The 17,537-nt window shown below is 38.8% G+C and overlaps 1 protein-coding gene and 1 long non-coding RNA gene across 3 annotated transcripts in view; one reads left to right on the top strand and one right to left on the bottom strand.

Moving 5' to 3' along the window:
* Positions 1 to 12,367, top strand: part of LOC127525997 (uncharacterized) — a 33,215-nt gene extending 20,848 nt beyond the window's left edge. Inside the window, exon 3 of the long non-coding RNA XR_007933624.1 lies at positions 12,241 to 12,367. This is a non-coding gene — a long non-coding RNA (uncharacterized LOC127525997). The remainder of the gene's footprint in view (positions 1 to 12,240) is intronic.
* The window catches only part of tyro3 (TYRO3 protein tyrosine kinase), a 65,263-nt gene continuing 50,401 nt past the window's right edge, over positions 2,676 to 17,537 (bottom strand). The window contains exons 9-19 of one of the 2 annotated variants that reach the window (XM_028821465.2): positions 14,872 to 15,010; positions 13,688 to 13,817; positions 13,124 to 13,224; positions 12,249 to 12,344; positions 8,642 to 8,722; positions 8,245 to 8,337; positions 7,974 to 8,095; positions 7,431 to 7,540; positions 7,111 to 7,270; positions 6,893 to 7,029; positions 2,676 to 4,578 (exon numbers count right to left, since the gene is read on the bottom strand). In XM_028821465.2, the coding sequence (XP_028677298.1) occupies positions 4,185 to 4,578; positions 6,893 to 7,029; positions 7,111 to 7,270; positions 7,431 to 7,540; positions 7,974 to 8,095; positions 8,245 to 8,337; positions 8,642 to 8,722; positions 12,249 to 12,344; positions 13,124 to 13,224; positions 13,688 to 13,817; positions 14,872 to 15,010 (1,563 nt within the window). In that variant the 3' untranslated portion in view covers positions 2,676 to 4,184. The remainder of the gene's footprint in view (positions 4,579 to 6,892; positions 7,030 to 7,110; positions 7,271 to 7,430; positions 7,541 to 7,973; positions 8,096 to 8,244; positions 8,338 to 8,641; positions 8,723 to 12,248; positions 12,345 to 13,123; positions 13,225 to 13,687; positions 13,818 to 14,871; positions 15,011 to 17,537) is intronic. The other variant, XM_051919711.1, reaches the window with a different exon arrangement.

The raw sequence follows: 17,537 nt of genomic DNA, 5'->3' as shown, positions 1-17,537 counted from the left end.
TTGGGTTGATTTCAGAAGGTTGATTCAGCCATTCCAAAACATAACACTTCTTACTCCTAAATGAGTTGGTGGGTAGATTTTGTGGAATGTTTAGGTCATGATGAAGGTCTGGTTTTCTGGATTAACTCATTGATGATTAATTATGTAGACCAATGGGCAGAAATGCAGGTCTAAACCTGGACCTCCCACCACCATGCTTGACCATGAGATGAAGGTCACTTTAGTGATACACACTGACTTTTCCAAGTATTAATGCCCTGTCTACGTAGCCCTCTTTTCATACGAAGCTAAAACCTTGCAATTACATTCTGGGTCACGGGAAATTCCAGCGAGGTATCAGATTTAATTAGATCTAAAACAGACATCTCCATTTGGCTTGCAGTTAATGTTACACACAACAGTCCTCTGCATGACAATGCTGCTTTCTTGTTGGCTCAGACTTTGATCCATATTTGCTACTTAAGGGAAAAACAAAGGGTTTGAGTTTTACACTTATTCTTCTATAAAACAAAAACCTTTAGGTTTGTCCACATGGTCTTTTACACATTTTACATGGAAAAATGCGTTTCCTTTCTGAGAATAAATGTGTTCTCCTGCCTAACATCTCAGCAATGTCACTGCCTTTTAGCTTGTGCCATATTGCTGCGGTATGGATATGGACACCAGCTCAGCAAGAAAGGCCTGCTCATCCTTAGATGCTGCCCTCAGAATCTTTTAGATATTCTGTTAAATTTCTTACAACACTCTCCTTGAGGTCACCTGAGCTTCTCTTTATATCTCATCAGGTTTTCTGCCCTCACTCAGACTTTGTCCTGGAGATTGTCCGATTTATTCACACAATGCCCAATTCATGTCAGCGCCTGGTTTTACTTACCTCATTTGCCAACCTTTGTACACTTCCATAGTTTCAGTTCTGTTGTATGTATAATTTCCTCTAAAAACAACATATAAAATGTGGACATTAATTCTATTTAAAGAAAAAAAAAGAAACATTACCAACATTTCACAGTAACAAAGTAATAATAAGCTGCATTAGGGGTTTACAAAGTTTTACTCATCACAATAAGATGCTCAGAAGAAGAGACAAGATGAGGTCTTGGACAAAAGTGCTTGTGCAGTGCAGGCGGTGGATCAGAATGGTTTGAGATACTCTCCTGTATTCGTCTGAAAGAAGGCACACACCAGTTAGGAACTGTGAGTTATTATCGGTTAGTTAGAATAGCCACATAGCATACCTAGAAAATGTAAATCCTATGAGCAAAGCAGGAACCAAACATGCACGAGACGCCAGGCCAGGCCAGTGGATTCACCCAGCCAGGCTCACTCACCAGTGACAAATTCACAAGTCAAACCACTTGAGTGTAAATCTTAGAGACGTGGAAGAAAAATGAACACTCAAAAGAAAACCTAAGAGGACATCAAGTGCCTTTTTAAAATTTCACATGGACAAAGTTTAAACCCTGGAGCTTTGAGGCAGCAGCATTGTTTACTGCAGCACTCCATGACAGACCCAGTTAAACCCTGTGAATGAAAACACCTCCAGCAATCAATGAAGACAAATACAGTAAAGGGTTTAATTTACATTAGCCTGTGTGGGTTGTCTCTGGATATCTTAATTTTTCTTCTTGTATTGTGCTGGCAAAAATAAAAAAGGCTGCTGTCGCATCATCAGGTGGATGCTACACATTAGTGGTGGTTGAAGTGGCTCCCCACTTACTATAAAAAGTGCCATATAAATGTAAAGAATTATTATCATCATCACATAAAATGGCCACGTATAAATGGCAATGGGTATGTGTGCCCTGCGGTGGACTGCTGTCCTGTTCAGGGTTGCCTTGTGCCTGGCACTGCTGGATTGGGCTTTGGCTGTCTGTGATCCCAAAACTGGACTATGTCAGTTTAAAAAATGGGTGGCTTATACTTGTACTGAGGAATCGAGATACGCACCGGTGGCTACAAAACTTACAGAAACATTAAGACATAAATAAGTGTGGTAATTTGGAGATCAAAAACCCATGCCGGACTCCTCTATTGCCAAGGCCCAGTAACCTTGTTACATTTCCCCACAGCTGCCTTCACAGGATATACTGGCCATCTACCATTCAGCCTCTAATGTATAAAGCTGAATGTGTGTTTGTTTGTCATGGACGTCAAATCCACTCCACTGGACCTAATGTATCTCTGGCAGATTTTATACAGATTCCCCATTGGCACAAGTGAACACCACAGGCTGTCTCATCTGAAACTGAAACGCACTTTGTGCTTTATTAGGGAAGTGCCCTTAGGAGGCATTTTTGGGACTTGGCACAGGTGTCCATAGCTGCTCCCCTTGGTGGGTTTAGTCAGTGATTTTTTTGGTTTGGGGCCCTCAGGGAATGTATTTAATAACCACACCTATAACTTTTTCTACCTCAGCTAGCGTCAGGTACCGCAGCTAGTCTGCTATGAAATTATTAATTTTAACAACAGTCAAGACTATTTGTTTCTTGTTTCTTCACAACATTTTTTACTCCACTTTTGATGTTAGCAAATCTCAGGATCTTATTTGCCTCTTTAGGCCTCAAGACGACCATAAAGATTCAAACAGTATACAATATTCACTTTACCAGCACATAAAATGTAGCTGCACTTAAGTCTTCTGAGAAATTACAGAAAAAAATACAACTGACCAATAATTTCTGAAAAAGTGCCAATTTTATTTCTTTCATGAAGATTATTTACAGTACTTCAGTAAATCCATGTTAGTGTTACTATGTACAAAAATATGTAAACATAAAAAAATAAAATACTGCACGTATTGCAGAGGTTCAGTTTTGAGGCTGGCACCTTAGAAGGCACTGTGGAGAAGAGTGTGCAGTGCGTCATAAGACGTGGTATCAGTGCCAGAACCCCCAGGTGCTTCCCAATCTGCTGCCGTGATTGCTACCTCAGAAAATGAGGACATTAGCTGGCACAACTGCTCATCAGTGCGGCTTAACTGGCAAAATGAGGCTAAGCCAGTAATCTCACACCTAAATCAACGAGCCCTCTGGTGGGGAGATGGACATACTGCATCTTTATAAATTAGAGCCAGGACATGACTATTGAAAAAGGTCCATAAAGAAGCACTCCTCCGTAGTTAAGAATATTTTTAATGGAATTCACTGCATCAGCTGCTTACTTTCTGTTCTCACCAAAGCGAGAGCTGATCAGTTTAACCATCTGATGTCTAATGATATGCAGCACATTGTTTATGAAATACGAATGGTGCAAAAATCATACAAAAAGTGCCCAGTCTGTGATTAAGCTGTGCTGAGACAGACATTGCAAACAGTTTTTTACTTCGCCTCTAAACTTGGCATTTAAGACGTATACTGACGTGTCGCAGGATGCAAAGTAGAGGCATATAGATGCCACTTTGTGTTCAAATAAAAGAAACTGCAAAGCAACAACAAACCTACCATCACATAAACTGATCCCTTACCTTCTGAACAACAGCATACAATAACTACCACCCTGGCCCTTTCCAGTTGAGCTGAGTTTCCAGAGACAAAGACTTTGGCCTCCTCTGATCATGCAGAGCAGTGTGGGGAGCAGCCTGACAAAGTGGTTGAGGTATTTTTTTTTTTTCTTTTCCTCCATTTCTTTCAAAACATGCTATAACTTTAATAACTGCTAAAAATGTTTGTTTTTATTCTGCAAAGTAACCTCCTTTCATAGTTGAGTGGCTTCATACTGTATTTAGACAGTGGCAACATAGCAGTAATCTGTAAACAATACTGAAGTCCAAATATTCATTTCAAATCTGAATCATCAGGGGGAAATGAGAAGCAGCAGCTAATCCATCTTTTAAAAATGCTGTAAACGTGGTCACTACAGTATGGCAGTAATTAATTGCACAGCACATTAAACGTTACCTTCTCACGTTAAGGCCGATCAATGTTCAGTTGCTCTGGCCCAAGCCCACCTGACAGTGTTGTTGGGCTCTTAGATCAAATTCTATGCTATTTTTAATAAAATAAAAGCATTATGTCTAAGGCCTTTTCTTAAACTAACCATTCTGTCGCCCTGTCTTTTTAAGTCCTAAATGCCGATAACCACCTCTTTACTTGGCATGTGGAGAGTCATTTAGAAATCACCATTCTTGCTGCTCCTAAGACCAAGCCCATGCTCCGATTACTGGGTGATAGCTTTGCCTTTGTGATTCATGCTTTCAAGAATACGTCTTCCTCATCCTCATCATCTTCAGGCTGTGTCGTGCACCCCAAAGTTTGCCCTGACTGGTTCTCTACCTCTGGCCCAGCATAAGGATCCATGATGTAGCGGTAATCAGAGCCAACAGCCCCATGTATCTCTGCAGGATCATTTAGTAGGTCATCGCAGAATCTCTCAGAGGGTCCAGACTGATGCCAAGGTAGCCCGCCTGCGACTTCCTCTTCTGAGGCATGGCTCCCATTCCCTACATTGATGTAAAGCAGCTCCATTTTGCTTGAATCTTGTGATAGTCTAGCTGACACTGCCTCCAGCTCTAGAATAAGCTGGTCAAATCCTGGTCGCTCCTTGGGATTAGTGTTCCAGCAGCGACACATAGTCCTGTATCTGAAGAGGACAGCAAAAGTACTTATGGTAAGAAGCAATGGTCATTGGGCTGAAGTACTACCCTGTATAGATTCCCAGATATTATGAAGCAAGTAATACACTATAAACAATTAAATGTGGAGTTTGCATTTACTTGAAAAGAAATAAAATTCAAATCCATGTTTAGTTGCAGATTTAAAACAATAATCAAATAATCTGTAACTGTGCAGGGATCATTGATCCTAAAGTGAATGGCATAAAAATGGACACTTATGAATACACTAACGCAGTGCTCCTCAAGTTTAATCCCGGGATACCACTGGGACTGCGGATTTTTACTCCAACCACTTTGACAAATTAGTAGGTCAGGCATGTGTGTAATTCATGTAATTGTTTAGCTAGCTGTTTTTTCTATTATTCTGCATTCAGAAAAGTGTACGAATATGATATTTACCTTCAGAAGAAATTCAGAAATTTGTATTTTTAACCATAGCTTTAAGTGGAACTTTATTACAGTTTTCTTTTTAATTCACTTCTGTAAGTTTTTTTTTAAGGATTTGTTCCCCACAAACAGGGGTAAGGAAATAAAACAAAATTATGTATTTTAACACATTTTTGTTGACTGGAGAGTTTTGACGTGTGGTATGGTGATCAGGCAGACAAGTAAGAATTTCACTTTACTTTATACACATGATAATTCTACTACTAATACCACTACTTCCCACAGAGACTTTCTGAAATAAAACATCAAAGAGATGGCACTCCACTGATGAAGATAAAAAATACAGAATAAAACCATCTACTAGCAGGACATATGGCAAGCAGAATACAGAAATTAATGAAACCATGTAGTCAGCGTAAGGAATAAGAGACCCGACTCTTCAAAAAATGCTTAGAGGACATCCAGGTGCTAAGTAAACGACACACTGGGAAACAAGACTTTGAAAGATAAGCGATCAGGGTGTGCTGCATTAAAGATCAAGGACCTTCAGTAGCACCATGGACTTTTAAAAAAAGGTCACAGGATGTTTGTGGAAGCGAGTATACTGTACCTTTAAACTGCTCTGTTGTATTTGAGGTCAGTTTAACCCAAATCCAAGTTTGACATCTTTAAAAATGTAAATTAAAATTGTAATTAAACTTATTTTTCACAAGAAATAAACACATTGATTTGCACTCTAAAGTCCTGAATGGATTGTTCGTACAAGAAGTGTGGGCAAGGGCCACTCCAAACCCAAAATTAGTACAGGGGGTCCTCGGGTTACAACGTCTCGACATACGACGTTTCGAGTTTACAACGCTCACTCCCATAAAAACTTACAAAAAAATTTAGGCATTAGTGTTTCAGCTTACGCCGTTAGCATTGTACTTACAGACTATGTGGGTGAACTAGTTTGGTTCCGCGCGGCACAAGTGTTCCGTTTGTGTTGCTTTGTTTGGCGACTTTTTGGCACATATCATGGCTCCTAAACAAGAGTCTTCAGATGGTAGTGCTTCGAAGAAGAGGAAAGCCATCACGATGGAAGTGAAATTAGACATCATAAAGATATGAGAAGGAATAATGGTAAGGAATTTTTTTTTACACTCATTTTTTATGTTACTACAGTACAGTGTAAAGTACAATATATTTAGGTCCTTTTCCTTTTTTTGTGGCTTAGTTGTGTTTTTATATTCTAGTTTATGATATTTCAAATGTGTTAGGATAGGTAAGTGACTTAGGTTAGGGTGTGTTTCGACTTACACCAAAATTCAGGTTACATCACTGTTGTAAGAACGGAACAGTGCCAATGTTTAGTTTATTTGATTTTCTGGTTACGTCTGTTTGCTTTGAAGCATGGTCACTCTACTATCTCCCGGTCCTGCTTCATTCCTGCCCTCGGGCTTCGTAGTTTCTATCTTATATATGACACTGTTACGTATTACTAACATAAAGAATCTAAAGCATTTTTTTTTTTTAAGGTATGAAAAATGTAAACAATCTATTTTGATACAAAGCAGATTATCTCCAAGCATAATAACTGTTATGCATATTAGCACACACGTATTTCCTCCTAGATTTTTTTTACTAAGACAAATATAAAAAACATTTTCCTGTGATACAGATTTTTAATCGGGAGACAATATTTAAGCAAAACAAACTGGGATGATTATAACTATATCAGTTACAATAACTGTGTGAGATGTTACTATTAAGGTTAATTTGACTCCAGACTTTAATGATGTAATTAAGTAATGCAGTGAACAACAGTGCCTTGGCAGGTCTAATGCAGTTCTAATATTAAGAAGAAGTTGCTAAAGTAATGGTTTTAATCCCCCAGTAGTTGTCATCACTTACATCTCATCTGGGCAGTCTGGAGGCTGTTTAAGCCTATTTCCTTTTATTAGATACTCATATACCTCGGAGTTCTCCACACCAGGATAAGGTGTCTGTCCAAGGGTCATGATCTCCCATACAGTTACACCAAAGGCCCACTAGAATAGAAAACAGACAACTATTAGCTATTAGAAGAACTTTATGTCACCAGGAGTATTTCAGGAGTGTATGGCTCCTACCACATCACTCTGGGTGGTGTAGATATTATCGGCCAGACTTTCCAGGGCTATCCATTTGACCGGGAGTTTTGAGGCTGACCCTTGGCGGTAATAATCACCACTGTAGATCTTCTTGGAGAGGCCAAAATCTGCCACACATACTCTCATATCCTTACTTAGCCTGTAGAAAGTGACACAACAGATGTGGCTGTTGTAAGCTTTGATAAATGTGTAACTGTGCTAACTATCAAGTGCAAAGCTCACTGAAGCCCACTGCCCTCTCTAGGAAACATCTTTTAGCCTATTATACTTTGCAAACTGAAAAAGAGATGGCTTCTCACATGCAGTTCCGTGCAGCTAAATCACGATGAATGAATTTCCTCAGGCTCAGGTATTCCATTCCTCTTGCCACATCCAGCGTGAACTGCAACAATGTCTGAAGGGACAGGGTCTGTGCAAATGAAAAGAACTGCAGTTACTTCAATGCTGGACTGTGCAAATGTGCACATATGCTAAATGACACAATGTGTAGTTTTCAGTAAGGAAGACAAATATTTTTCTAAATATCACCGTGTCAAGGTCTCAGCAATTGTTGCATTTTGTATGTACCTTTTCTCATTTTCTTCTCAAAGAGTCTACATACAGTATTTATGTCTGCACCACTTCACCATGGGTAGCTACGTGGTTTTGACATGACTGTGTATAGCTTGCGTTGCTGTGTGTGAGCAGTCTTCTCTTATCTACCTGTGTACTTGTGTACATACAGAGGCAATTGAAAGGCTGGTAGATGATTGTGTTGTTTTCACTATATAGTATAATTATGTGCAGCAATAACTATATCTGTTATTGTACACACAGCTGTGTCGCTGATAAAATACACTTACAAAGGGGTTATCACCCAGGCGGGACATCAATAGAAATGTATGCAGGTCACCATGCTTCATGAAAGGTAGGATGACCATAGGAACAGGCAGCCTCTGCTGGCCATGGCGATGCAGGCTGATCCCTAAAAGAAGAGCTGGTGTTGAGCCACTCCTGGACAGACCATAGTCAGACACACTTGTAAAAGAGTAGCACTAATCTGCCATACTTAATAACCAGATGCCACTGAAATTAACAGTTCACTATATTAACTTCTACTTCTGGTACACTCACCAATTAGCTTAAGAACATTTGGGTGATGAAATTCCTTCATGTAAGCTGCTTCACGCAAACACTGTTCGATATCACTGGAGCAGCTGACATCAGCTACAAATTTCATCCCCAAGGGAGAAAAAAAAATGAAAGAGGGAGAGACAGATGACAACAAGAAGAGCTACAGTAAGTAAGGTAAAGCATTCGTTGTTGCTCCAGGATAGATATGAATCTTAAGCATACACATTCCTAATAAAATGATTTTCTTTGCCAGAAGCTCCCATCAACAGGAGTTTCAGAATCATTAGGCTGACAATCAGTTCTTTACTATACATGGATGGAAGCAATCTAGGTGTTCTGTGACCCCTCAGACACATGTACCACAGTGGACAAACAGGTATTCAATTTCTGAACCTACCTTTTAGCACTTTAACAGCTACCTTCTTCACAGAGCCATCCTGCATCTTTAGGTAGGCTTCTCGTACTGAACTGAACTCACCTGAAGATGTGATGCAGAATAGTTAATAGATGCAGAGCTGTATACAAAGTTCAAAAACTCCAAAGTGCGCACAACTTGACTGAATCTATTTTTTTATATTCAATCTTAGAAATGGGTTATTTATAGATTTAATGTTGCAAAAAGAGTCATTTTTGTCCAGTAAAATTAACATTATACTGCTATCTTTTTTTCCCCACATACAAAATAAACAGCACAGAAAGGAAAAAAATATTGTTGTAACTAATCAAAGTATAACCTTGTAAATATTTTAACCCAGGGTTTCTTCAACAATGGCTTGCGAGTTACTGTTGTGTATGTAATGGTAATGGGCCGCAGATGGTTTGTAAAGTGGGTTTCCGCAGGTTAGACCATAAGAACATTAAGAAATTTAACAAACAGGGGGAGACCATTCAGTCTATCAAACCTGTTTGTTTAGCTAATAGCTAAGCTGTCCCAATATCTCATCTAGATTCTTCTTAAAGGTTGTCAAGGTTTCTGCTTCAACTACACGTCTTGATAGATTGTTCCAGAGTCCAACAACTCTTTGCGTAAAGAAGTGCTTTCTGGCTTCAGTTTTAAATGAACTTCCCCTTAATTTCCACTGATGCCCTTGAGTACGTGAGTCACCCTTAAGACTAACGTTGCTAATGTTACTAATTTTAAATACCTGGATTACTCCACAGTCTCCTCTGCTCAAGACTGAATAGACTTAATTCTCTGAGTCTGTCAGAGAAGGACATGTCCTTAAGTCTTGGGATGCACTTGGTTGCTCTCCTTCTGCACAGCTTCAAGTGCTGCTATGTCTTTCTTGTACAGTGGTGACCAGAACTCCAAACAACACTCCACATGCCGTCTTACTAGATTATAGAGTATAGTTTTGAGTGTAACGTCTCTTGACTTAAATTCAACAGTTTTTACAATATAACCGAACATGGGGGACTCCACTGATGACCTTGCTGCGTGTGGAGCATTCTCATCTTCTCTGTACTCTTTTTTTTCTCATGCCAGTAAACCAAATTGAGATCCAGTGTTGTAAGTTACCTCTGATGCCTATAACTTCTAGTTTCAGAATTAATCTTTCGTGTTGGACTCTATCAAATGCTTTTTGAAAGTCTACGTAAAGTATGTTGTATGCTTGGTTTTTGTCAACTATTCCGGATGCTTCTTCAAAAAAAAACAAACGAAAAGACTGGTTTGGCAAGACCTTCTTCTCATAAACAAATCCTGCCTGATAGAATATTATTTTTGTTTGGGTAATTTTCCAGTTTATTTCTTATTATTATTTCCATAATTTTGCATGGCACAGAAGTAAGACTGATTGGTCTATAATTACCAGGATCAATTTTCTCTCTTTTCTTGAAGATTGGAGTCACATTTGCAACATTCCAACCCTCAGGTACTTCTCCTTTCTGAAGTGACTGTTTAAATATGCCTAATAAGGGTTGATTAAGCAGTCGACATTGTTCTGATGATCATCCTCAATTCTCCATTGGTGACTTCACCCCACACTGATGAGCCTGCTGATGTACTGTATCACAGTATGGTACGACAGCTGCACCATGGCAGACAGGGAGAGGCTTCAGAGAGTAGTAAAGGCAGCACAGAAGATCATCAGCTGCCCTCTCCCCTCCCTGATGGACATTTACATCTCCCGCTGCCTCAGCAGAGCAAAAAACATCATCAAGGACAGCTCCCACCCTGGCTCTGATCGGTTTGACCTGTTGCCTTCAGGGAGGCGCTACTACAGGTGCATCACAACAAGGACAAACAGACTCAAGAACAGTTTTTTCCCAAAAGCCATAACCATTCTAAACTCACACATGCACTGACTACACAGTCTAACCCCCCCAACCCCTGGACTTCCTTTTATCCATCAACTGTGCAATATCCAATATCTAAATGGTACTGATAATAACTGTGCAATATCTGTATACTGTACAATAGCATTACTCCCAGGGTCCAACATCCACTACTCACTGCACATGATCATCATTATTGTGCAATATTTAAATTATATGCAATAACCCAATAGTGCAATAGTTATTTATTCTTTCCAGTATTTAAATAATGTGCAATAACCCAATAGTGCAATAGTTATTATTCTTTCCATATGTATATAGCGTCACAGAACTTTTTTGCAACTTCTTTGCAATTTTTTGCACCATTTGTTTATTTGTTTATTTACTTGTTGTGTTCTACATATATGTCTGCACTGAAGGAGCCGCTTTTAATCTCATTGTACATGTGTACAGTGACAATAAAAGGCATTCTATTCTATTCTTATTTTCAGGGCATTCAACAAGGAATGGGTCTTGAAGATACTTAAAATGTCACAACAAAAGCCCTCTTTTAACCAATAGCTTTCCCAGTACCTAACAAGGCATGTTATGAGCAAGGTACCAAGAAATAAAGCAATGTCTTATTTTTTACCATGACCAGTGAATCTGTGGCTACAGGACAGTGATACATTTGCCTAAACATAGGATTTGAATTGGTGAACTCACAACCTTGAAATCTGGCTGTTATTCTGAACTATAAGAATCCTTTTGTAATAAAAGTGTAAGTATTAAACAGCTGGACTGAATGCTGGGTTACACAGCAACTCTCTTGCCTGGGCATCAAAAACATTTTTGTATTGACAAGTCAGTTGTCTCTTGGCTTTGATTACACATATGCTTCCTCAGTATCACACTGTGATCTATATACAAAGTTAAATTTTCCTTTACAATGCATATGACAATGTTATTTTTGGTTTCATCTCTTTGCATGGCCTTCAAAGGCAGTATCTTCTGGAAGGTGATATACGTACATTTTCATACAAAGATTTTTTGAACTCACTTTTAAATTACTGAATCATAAGGAGATGCTACTCCACCACTTGGCAGTAACAGACTCAAGACAGGAACCTTCACTGAACAGGTACCAGTCAATAAAAGGAAACATCACACTGAGCCAAACAGTATTTACTAGAGGAATACTTCCACCACTGTGACCACATGCACACTCCATACAGAAACTGAACTAAAGCCTAAAATGAGTTTAAATTTAGAGTGTATAAAGTATCTCAGTAGTGGTTAGCAATAATGCCTCACAGTTTAAGTGACCAACATTTCAATTCAGGCCTGATTGTTGTCTGTATTTCAGTTTTCAGTCTGCAAAATCATGCTTATAAAGGCTGACTGGAAAATCTGAAGTGGTCGAGTATGAATAAGTGTGAATATGACGGTACCCCATGATAGACTAGCATCTGTCAAGCTCTGTCTAGTTCATTGTGATTTGTATGTTCAGAGAACATACTCATAGATGTAAGTAAATCAGCATCCCATTTTTACCTCAAGTTAGATAAATAAATCATTTGTGTAATTAAAAATACAGTCAATGTAATTTTATGTTGGTAAATAAAATAAACTATTCACTAGCACAGCTTTTTGCATAAAATATAGAAAATACTTAATATTTAAAATGTGTAAAATATTCAATATCTGATTCTACTAAATTTTGAATTACTCTTTTCTTAGAATCTAACCTTTGCCCAGAAGGTGACCAAGATTAAGCTGTGACTCTGAAATGAGAACATCTTGAAGTTTTTTCTTCAACTCTTCGCTGATGCCAAGACTGTCCACTACGGGAAAATAGAGAAACAATGCTAATTTAATATTAATATAACAATAAAAACAGCATCAAAAGACATAAATAATTCATTTCTAAAATTTAGCCATACATTAATTCAAACGATGTCGACAATTCTACATTTTTAACATTTCAGTGCTCTGCATACCCAAGCGTACCTCTGTATTGTCACATATAAAGTACAAATATACTGTACATACATTAACACATGCAATCTCAGACTCACTCAGTTGTGTTTAGCATTGCAAAGGATCGAAGCCTACTTGGCAGCACTAAATTCAAGGAGGAAAACAACCCTGAACAGGGTGTCCGTCAATCTCTGAGTGCACATATAGACACACACAGCTACTTTCGGGCTGCCAATTAACCCTAACCCTAAACTAAGTGTCTTTAGGAATATGAGAGGAAACTCCATTCAAACACAAGGAAAATGTGCAACCTACTCAGAGACATCAACCAGAATTGGACACAACCGTATCACTCAACTGTATTTCTATACTTTATTGATACGTTTTAGCACTGGATCACTTAAGTATGACAAAGCTAGTTCTAATATGTAATTAATTTACTTACCTTTAAAATGGTTAAGTGCCATTAGTATGGCTCACGAACGAACAAACAAAATGTACTGTATTACTTAACAGGAGAACACATTACAATTGCTATTACCATGTCATCATAGCTGATGAGGACTGAGTCAATCTTGGATCCGAACAGCTTACATGTATGGTGAATGCCGATCTAAATAAATTAATCTGATAATGGACTCACAGGTAATTTCACTGTGCTCTGGTCCCCGCCTGTTGAAAGATCTTGCTGCTGTATAGGAAACAGTCAGCTGTGCATCAGGGGTGTCTGGACCAAATATACCTCTGTAAAGGCAAGAACAATTTGCAATATCAAATATAATATCTAACGATAAACACACAAGTATAAATAAATACACTTTCTACATGTTATTTCAGATTTTTAGTGAGAGTATTTTGAGGTCATCTACAGTATATTATACACACATAATGAGCTAAACTGTTGTAACTGGAGTGAATCAAATTAGAATGCCGTTCATGCTATCCAATAACTTTAACAAATTAGAACACTCTAGACAAGAACAGGCCATTCAGCCCAACAAGGCTCGCAATCACAATTTTGTGAAATCAATCTTGGCATCTATGAAGTTCACAATGCACATTATCTCATAAATGAAACACATACATTTCACGTAAGAATTTCCAATTACCATCTCCTCAAGAACATAGATCTCTATATTTAACATAGAATCTGCGTTCCCATTTCCCAATGATATTAGGACACTGACATCTCTGAATAACACCTTACCCAAACAACATTTCTTTACGTCTCTGTCTCAGGAACAATGCGATGAGCAATCCCAAGAAGCTGAAAATGATGAAGATTCCAAAAAATATGACAACCCACAAGTGACTACGTTGATTCAAAGACATGGCAGCTGTGTTAAAAGAGAATAGAGGGCAAATCACTGGGGTGCAAATATCAAAATATCAACAAGAATCTGTTTCAGCAAACATTTCATTGCAGAAACTGTTGAGCTTCTGCAACTGTTGCAGGAAGTTACTTCAATTAACACATGCACTTTTTAAGTGGTTATGTAATTCTGGTTGGTGTTTGAGGTTTTCTAAAAGCTTCACTGTGTTTTAGTGTATCCTTCAAACAGGGATCTTAGGAATGTTTACTTAAAATGAGGGTATAGATCTGGGGTGGCGAACTCCAGGCCTTGAGTGCCGCAGTGGCAGCAGGTTTTCATTCTTACCATCTTCTTAATTAGTGACCAGTTTTTGCTGCTGGTTACTTCTTTTAATTAACTTGACTCAGGCCTCATAGTTGTTTCTTTTTCTTTAGTTAGCAGCCAAACAATAATAAGACACAAAACAAGCCACCACATGACCAGCTCCCCTGTGCCCATTACACAATATCTGAAATTAAAGAGAGGTGATGGTCTTGGTAAGGTTGATCTCTCAGGTCACCACAACATTTTGACGGTGCTCTCAGAAAGAACAGAAAAACAACAGTTTTCGAAATGTGTGCCATGGCAGAATGAAAGCAGCAACAAACCATGGAATTAAATAACGGGTTTAATTAACAGCAAGAATTGGCTTTTCATTAAAGTGATTAGAGTGAAATCGGTTGGAGTTTGAAGCCCCAGTTTAGCTGGTCATCTGTTAGCTCGTTTCACATCTCATTTCTGCTTGGCTGTCATTTAATGAAAAAAGGAATCAATTCAGAGGGCTGAATTCTTCTAAAAGGGCTATTAAAGTGATAGGGAAAAAGTTAATTAGCAGTGAATACTGGTCACTGATTAGGAAAAGGGTTAGAATGAAAACCTGTAGCCACTGCGGCACTCCAGGCCTGGAGTTCGACACCCCTGGTCTAGGTATTCCCACTAGATATGATGATTAGTATGTATTTAAATTCTTTAACTTAAAAAGGAGAGTGGAGAAAAAACTTGGCCAGTCAGAATATTATATCTTCTTACTACAACTTACATTTTTCAGCTGGAACCAGAACTGGTAGACTCCAAGGCCCACAGCCTGCTGCATTACAAGCACACACTCGAAGTGAAGCATTTGAAAAGTATCTCCAGTCAGACAAGTTGACCATGGTTGCAAGTGAAAACAGTGACTCCTGTAGACCAAGAAAAGTCAAGTGAACAAACACAATGCAAGCAAATCCTTTCCACTCAGTATGGAATTATTGTTTATAAATACAGCGTTTAATTCAGTGCACAGTTAAACCTCCTACCTGGGCTGGGAGTTAGGAAGAGCTTGTCATAATTAACCCAATTAGCAACATCCACACAAACAGGATATTAACAAGAAAAACATTTTAATTCAAATAAAAAACAATCACTCGGCATGTAAAACTACATAAACCAAAAATGGCGGTTGGGAGGAGTACATAGCCTACATGTTTAACTAAAGCATATGGCAATACATTTTGTAGAATTTATCATATGGCTGTCTTTCCCGTCAGCCAAATGATGATTCCTAAAGCAAATGTTGTGAAAGCATCCAGAACGCGCACTGATAAAAACTGGTGAGTGTTCATGTTAAAACCCATTTTCTATTTATAATTAACATAACAAAACATTTGCAAATCTGCTCAATCCAATTCAGAGAGGCTGAAGGCTAGACTGTATCCCTGTAGAATTGTGTGCAAGGTAGGAAACAGCTCTGGATGGGGTGCAGGTCCATTGAAGGACTCATTTAAACACACACCAACAGTTATCCTAACCAGCACACCATTAGGGATGATAAAGACATGGGGAGAATGTGCAAAGTCCACATGGACAACAAGAGGATACAGGATTCTCACCCAGGCTGCTGGATCCTTGAGGCAGCAGTTCTACCCACTGCACCACCATGCCATACTCCATTTATTTATGGAGACATTCACTTAATATACCAGCTATTTGTCTTTTGGAATCTGCATGTTGTAATTTCTAAATTAATATCATGAACCTCCTTTCTGAAAGCATAATGTGAAGCAAAGCAGCTGCCTTGCCTTGTATCTGATTTGCACACAATGGGAGCTATGACCCATGTAGAAACACTGGTGTGATAATACCTGAAAGGACTGGTGCACATTGTTGGTCATCATGCCAAGTAAGGCTGACAGTATAGGAAATGTATTCAAATGTTATCTATCCATCCATTTTCCAAACCACTGAATCCAAACACACGGTCACGGGGGTCTGCTGGAGCCAATCCCAACCAACACAGGGCACAAGGCAGGAAACAATCCTGGGCAGGGTGCCAACCCACCGCAGGACACACACAAACACACCCACACACCAAGCACACACTAGGGCCAATTTAGAATCGCCAATCCACCTAACCTGCATGTCTTTGGACCGTGGGAGGAAACCGGAGCGCCCGGGGGGAACCCACGCAGACACAGGGAGAACATACAAAGTCCACGCAGGGAGGACCCGGGAAGCGAACCCAGGTCTCCCAACTGCGAGGCAGCAGCGCTACCCACTGCGCCACTGTGCCGCCCATTCAAATGTCATCTGTTCACTAAAGGGAGTTTGACACACAGATATTTATTTTGGTCAACAGTTGGTAGTATGAGCAATAACAGACCTACTATTGCATTTAATGGCCTTGGCCTGTACAGCACAAATTACAGCCACCCTTATCAGTGTTATTACTGCATCCCTGAAGTGGGTGAACTAGATGATCAACAATGATAATGACTTTAACTGTATTATTCTGATAAAGATTTCCCAACATCCCAGGTTTATTATTACACATCAGCACTGAAGATTCTAGTAGTGGAGGGCAGCTATCAGAATAAAGTCCTGCATTACCACAGAACCCAATTTGATTCTTTGTGCTGTGGTACACAAGTTGGAGTACTGTGGGCTTCAGCAGTACTAAATAGTAATAAATGCAGAACTAAAATAGTAAATAATAAAATAACTAAAATAATTTGAGTCATTAAGAATCTTTATTTTGTTGTTTTTTTTTAAAATTACACTATAAATCTGAAGAATTGGCTTTAAGCTACACCTGTTTTAGGCAGCATGTACTAACTCGATACACAGCACAACACTGCATTACAGTGGATGCTGTGTCTACTGTAAATGAATGTGAAATTGATTGGTGGTGTAAAGCAGCTGAAAGGAGATTAGCCCTCCTTGAACATGTTCTTTTACCATTTTAACCACAATAAAAGAATAGTAATATAATTTTATTTTTTCCCCATTGTTATTAAAAAGACAGGAATGCAGCTACTATTTGTATTACTACTATTAGTATTAAAGTTGTACTGCACAGTATTCAGAAGTAGTTGTTACTTAACATTCACTGTTGCCAAAAGAAAAATTAAACAGTAATTCATAGTATAATTCATAAAGTGACACATGATGTAGAAAGGAAGGAATTTTATTTGTCAGAATATTTGTTCAATTCATATCTGACTTGATTTTGTGAAGTGCAGGTAATTCTACTCCTATGGGTAGAACTGAAGTGGGTTCTATGCTTAAGCAGGTGGAAGTGAGAAGAAACCCTTGAACAAAAGCAGGAGGAGGGTACAAAATCACTCCTTTTCTCTACTTGGAGAGGGTCAGAGGTGGGGGATGAAAGCTTAACCAGTCAGGTCAGCTGATGGATGGATGGATAATCACTGGTAAGACCTTCTCATAATT

This window comes from Erpetoichthys calabaricus, chromosome 16, assembly GCF_900747795.2.
Source record: "Erpetoichthys calabaricus chromosome 16, fErpCal1.3, whole genome shotgun sequence".
NCBI classification, from domain to species: Eukaryota; Metazoa; Chordata; class Cladistia; order Polypteriformes; family Polypteridae; genus Erpetoichthys; species Erpetoichthys calabaricus.
Note: the sequence above shows the minus strand (reverse complement) of the source record. Positions and strands in the feature narration are given on the sequence as shown.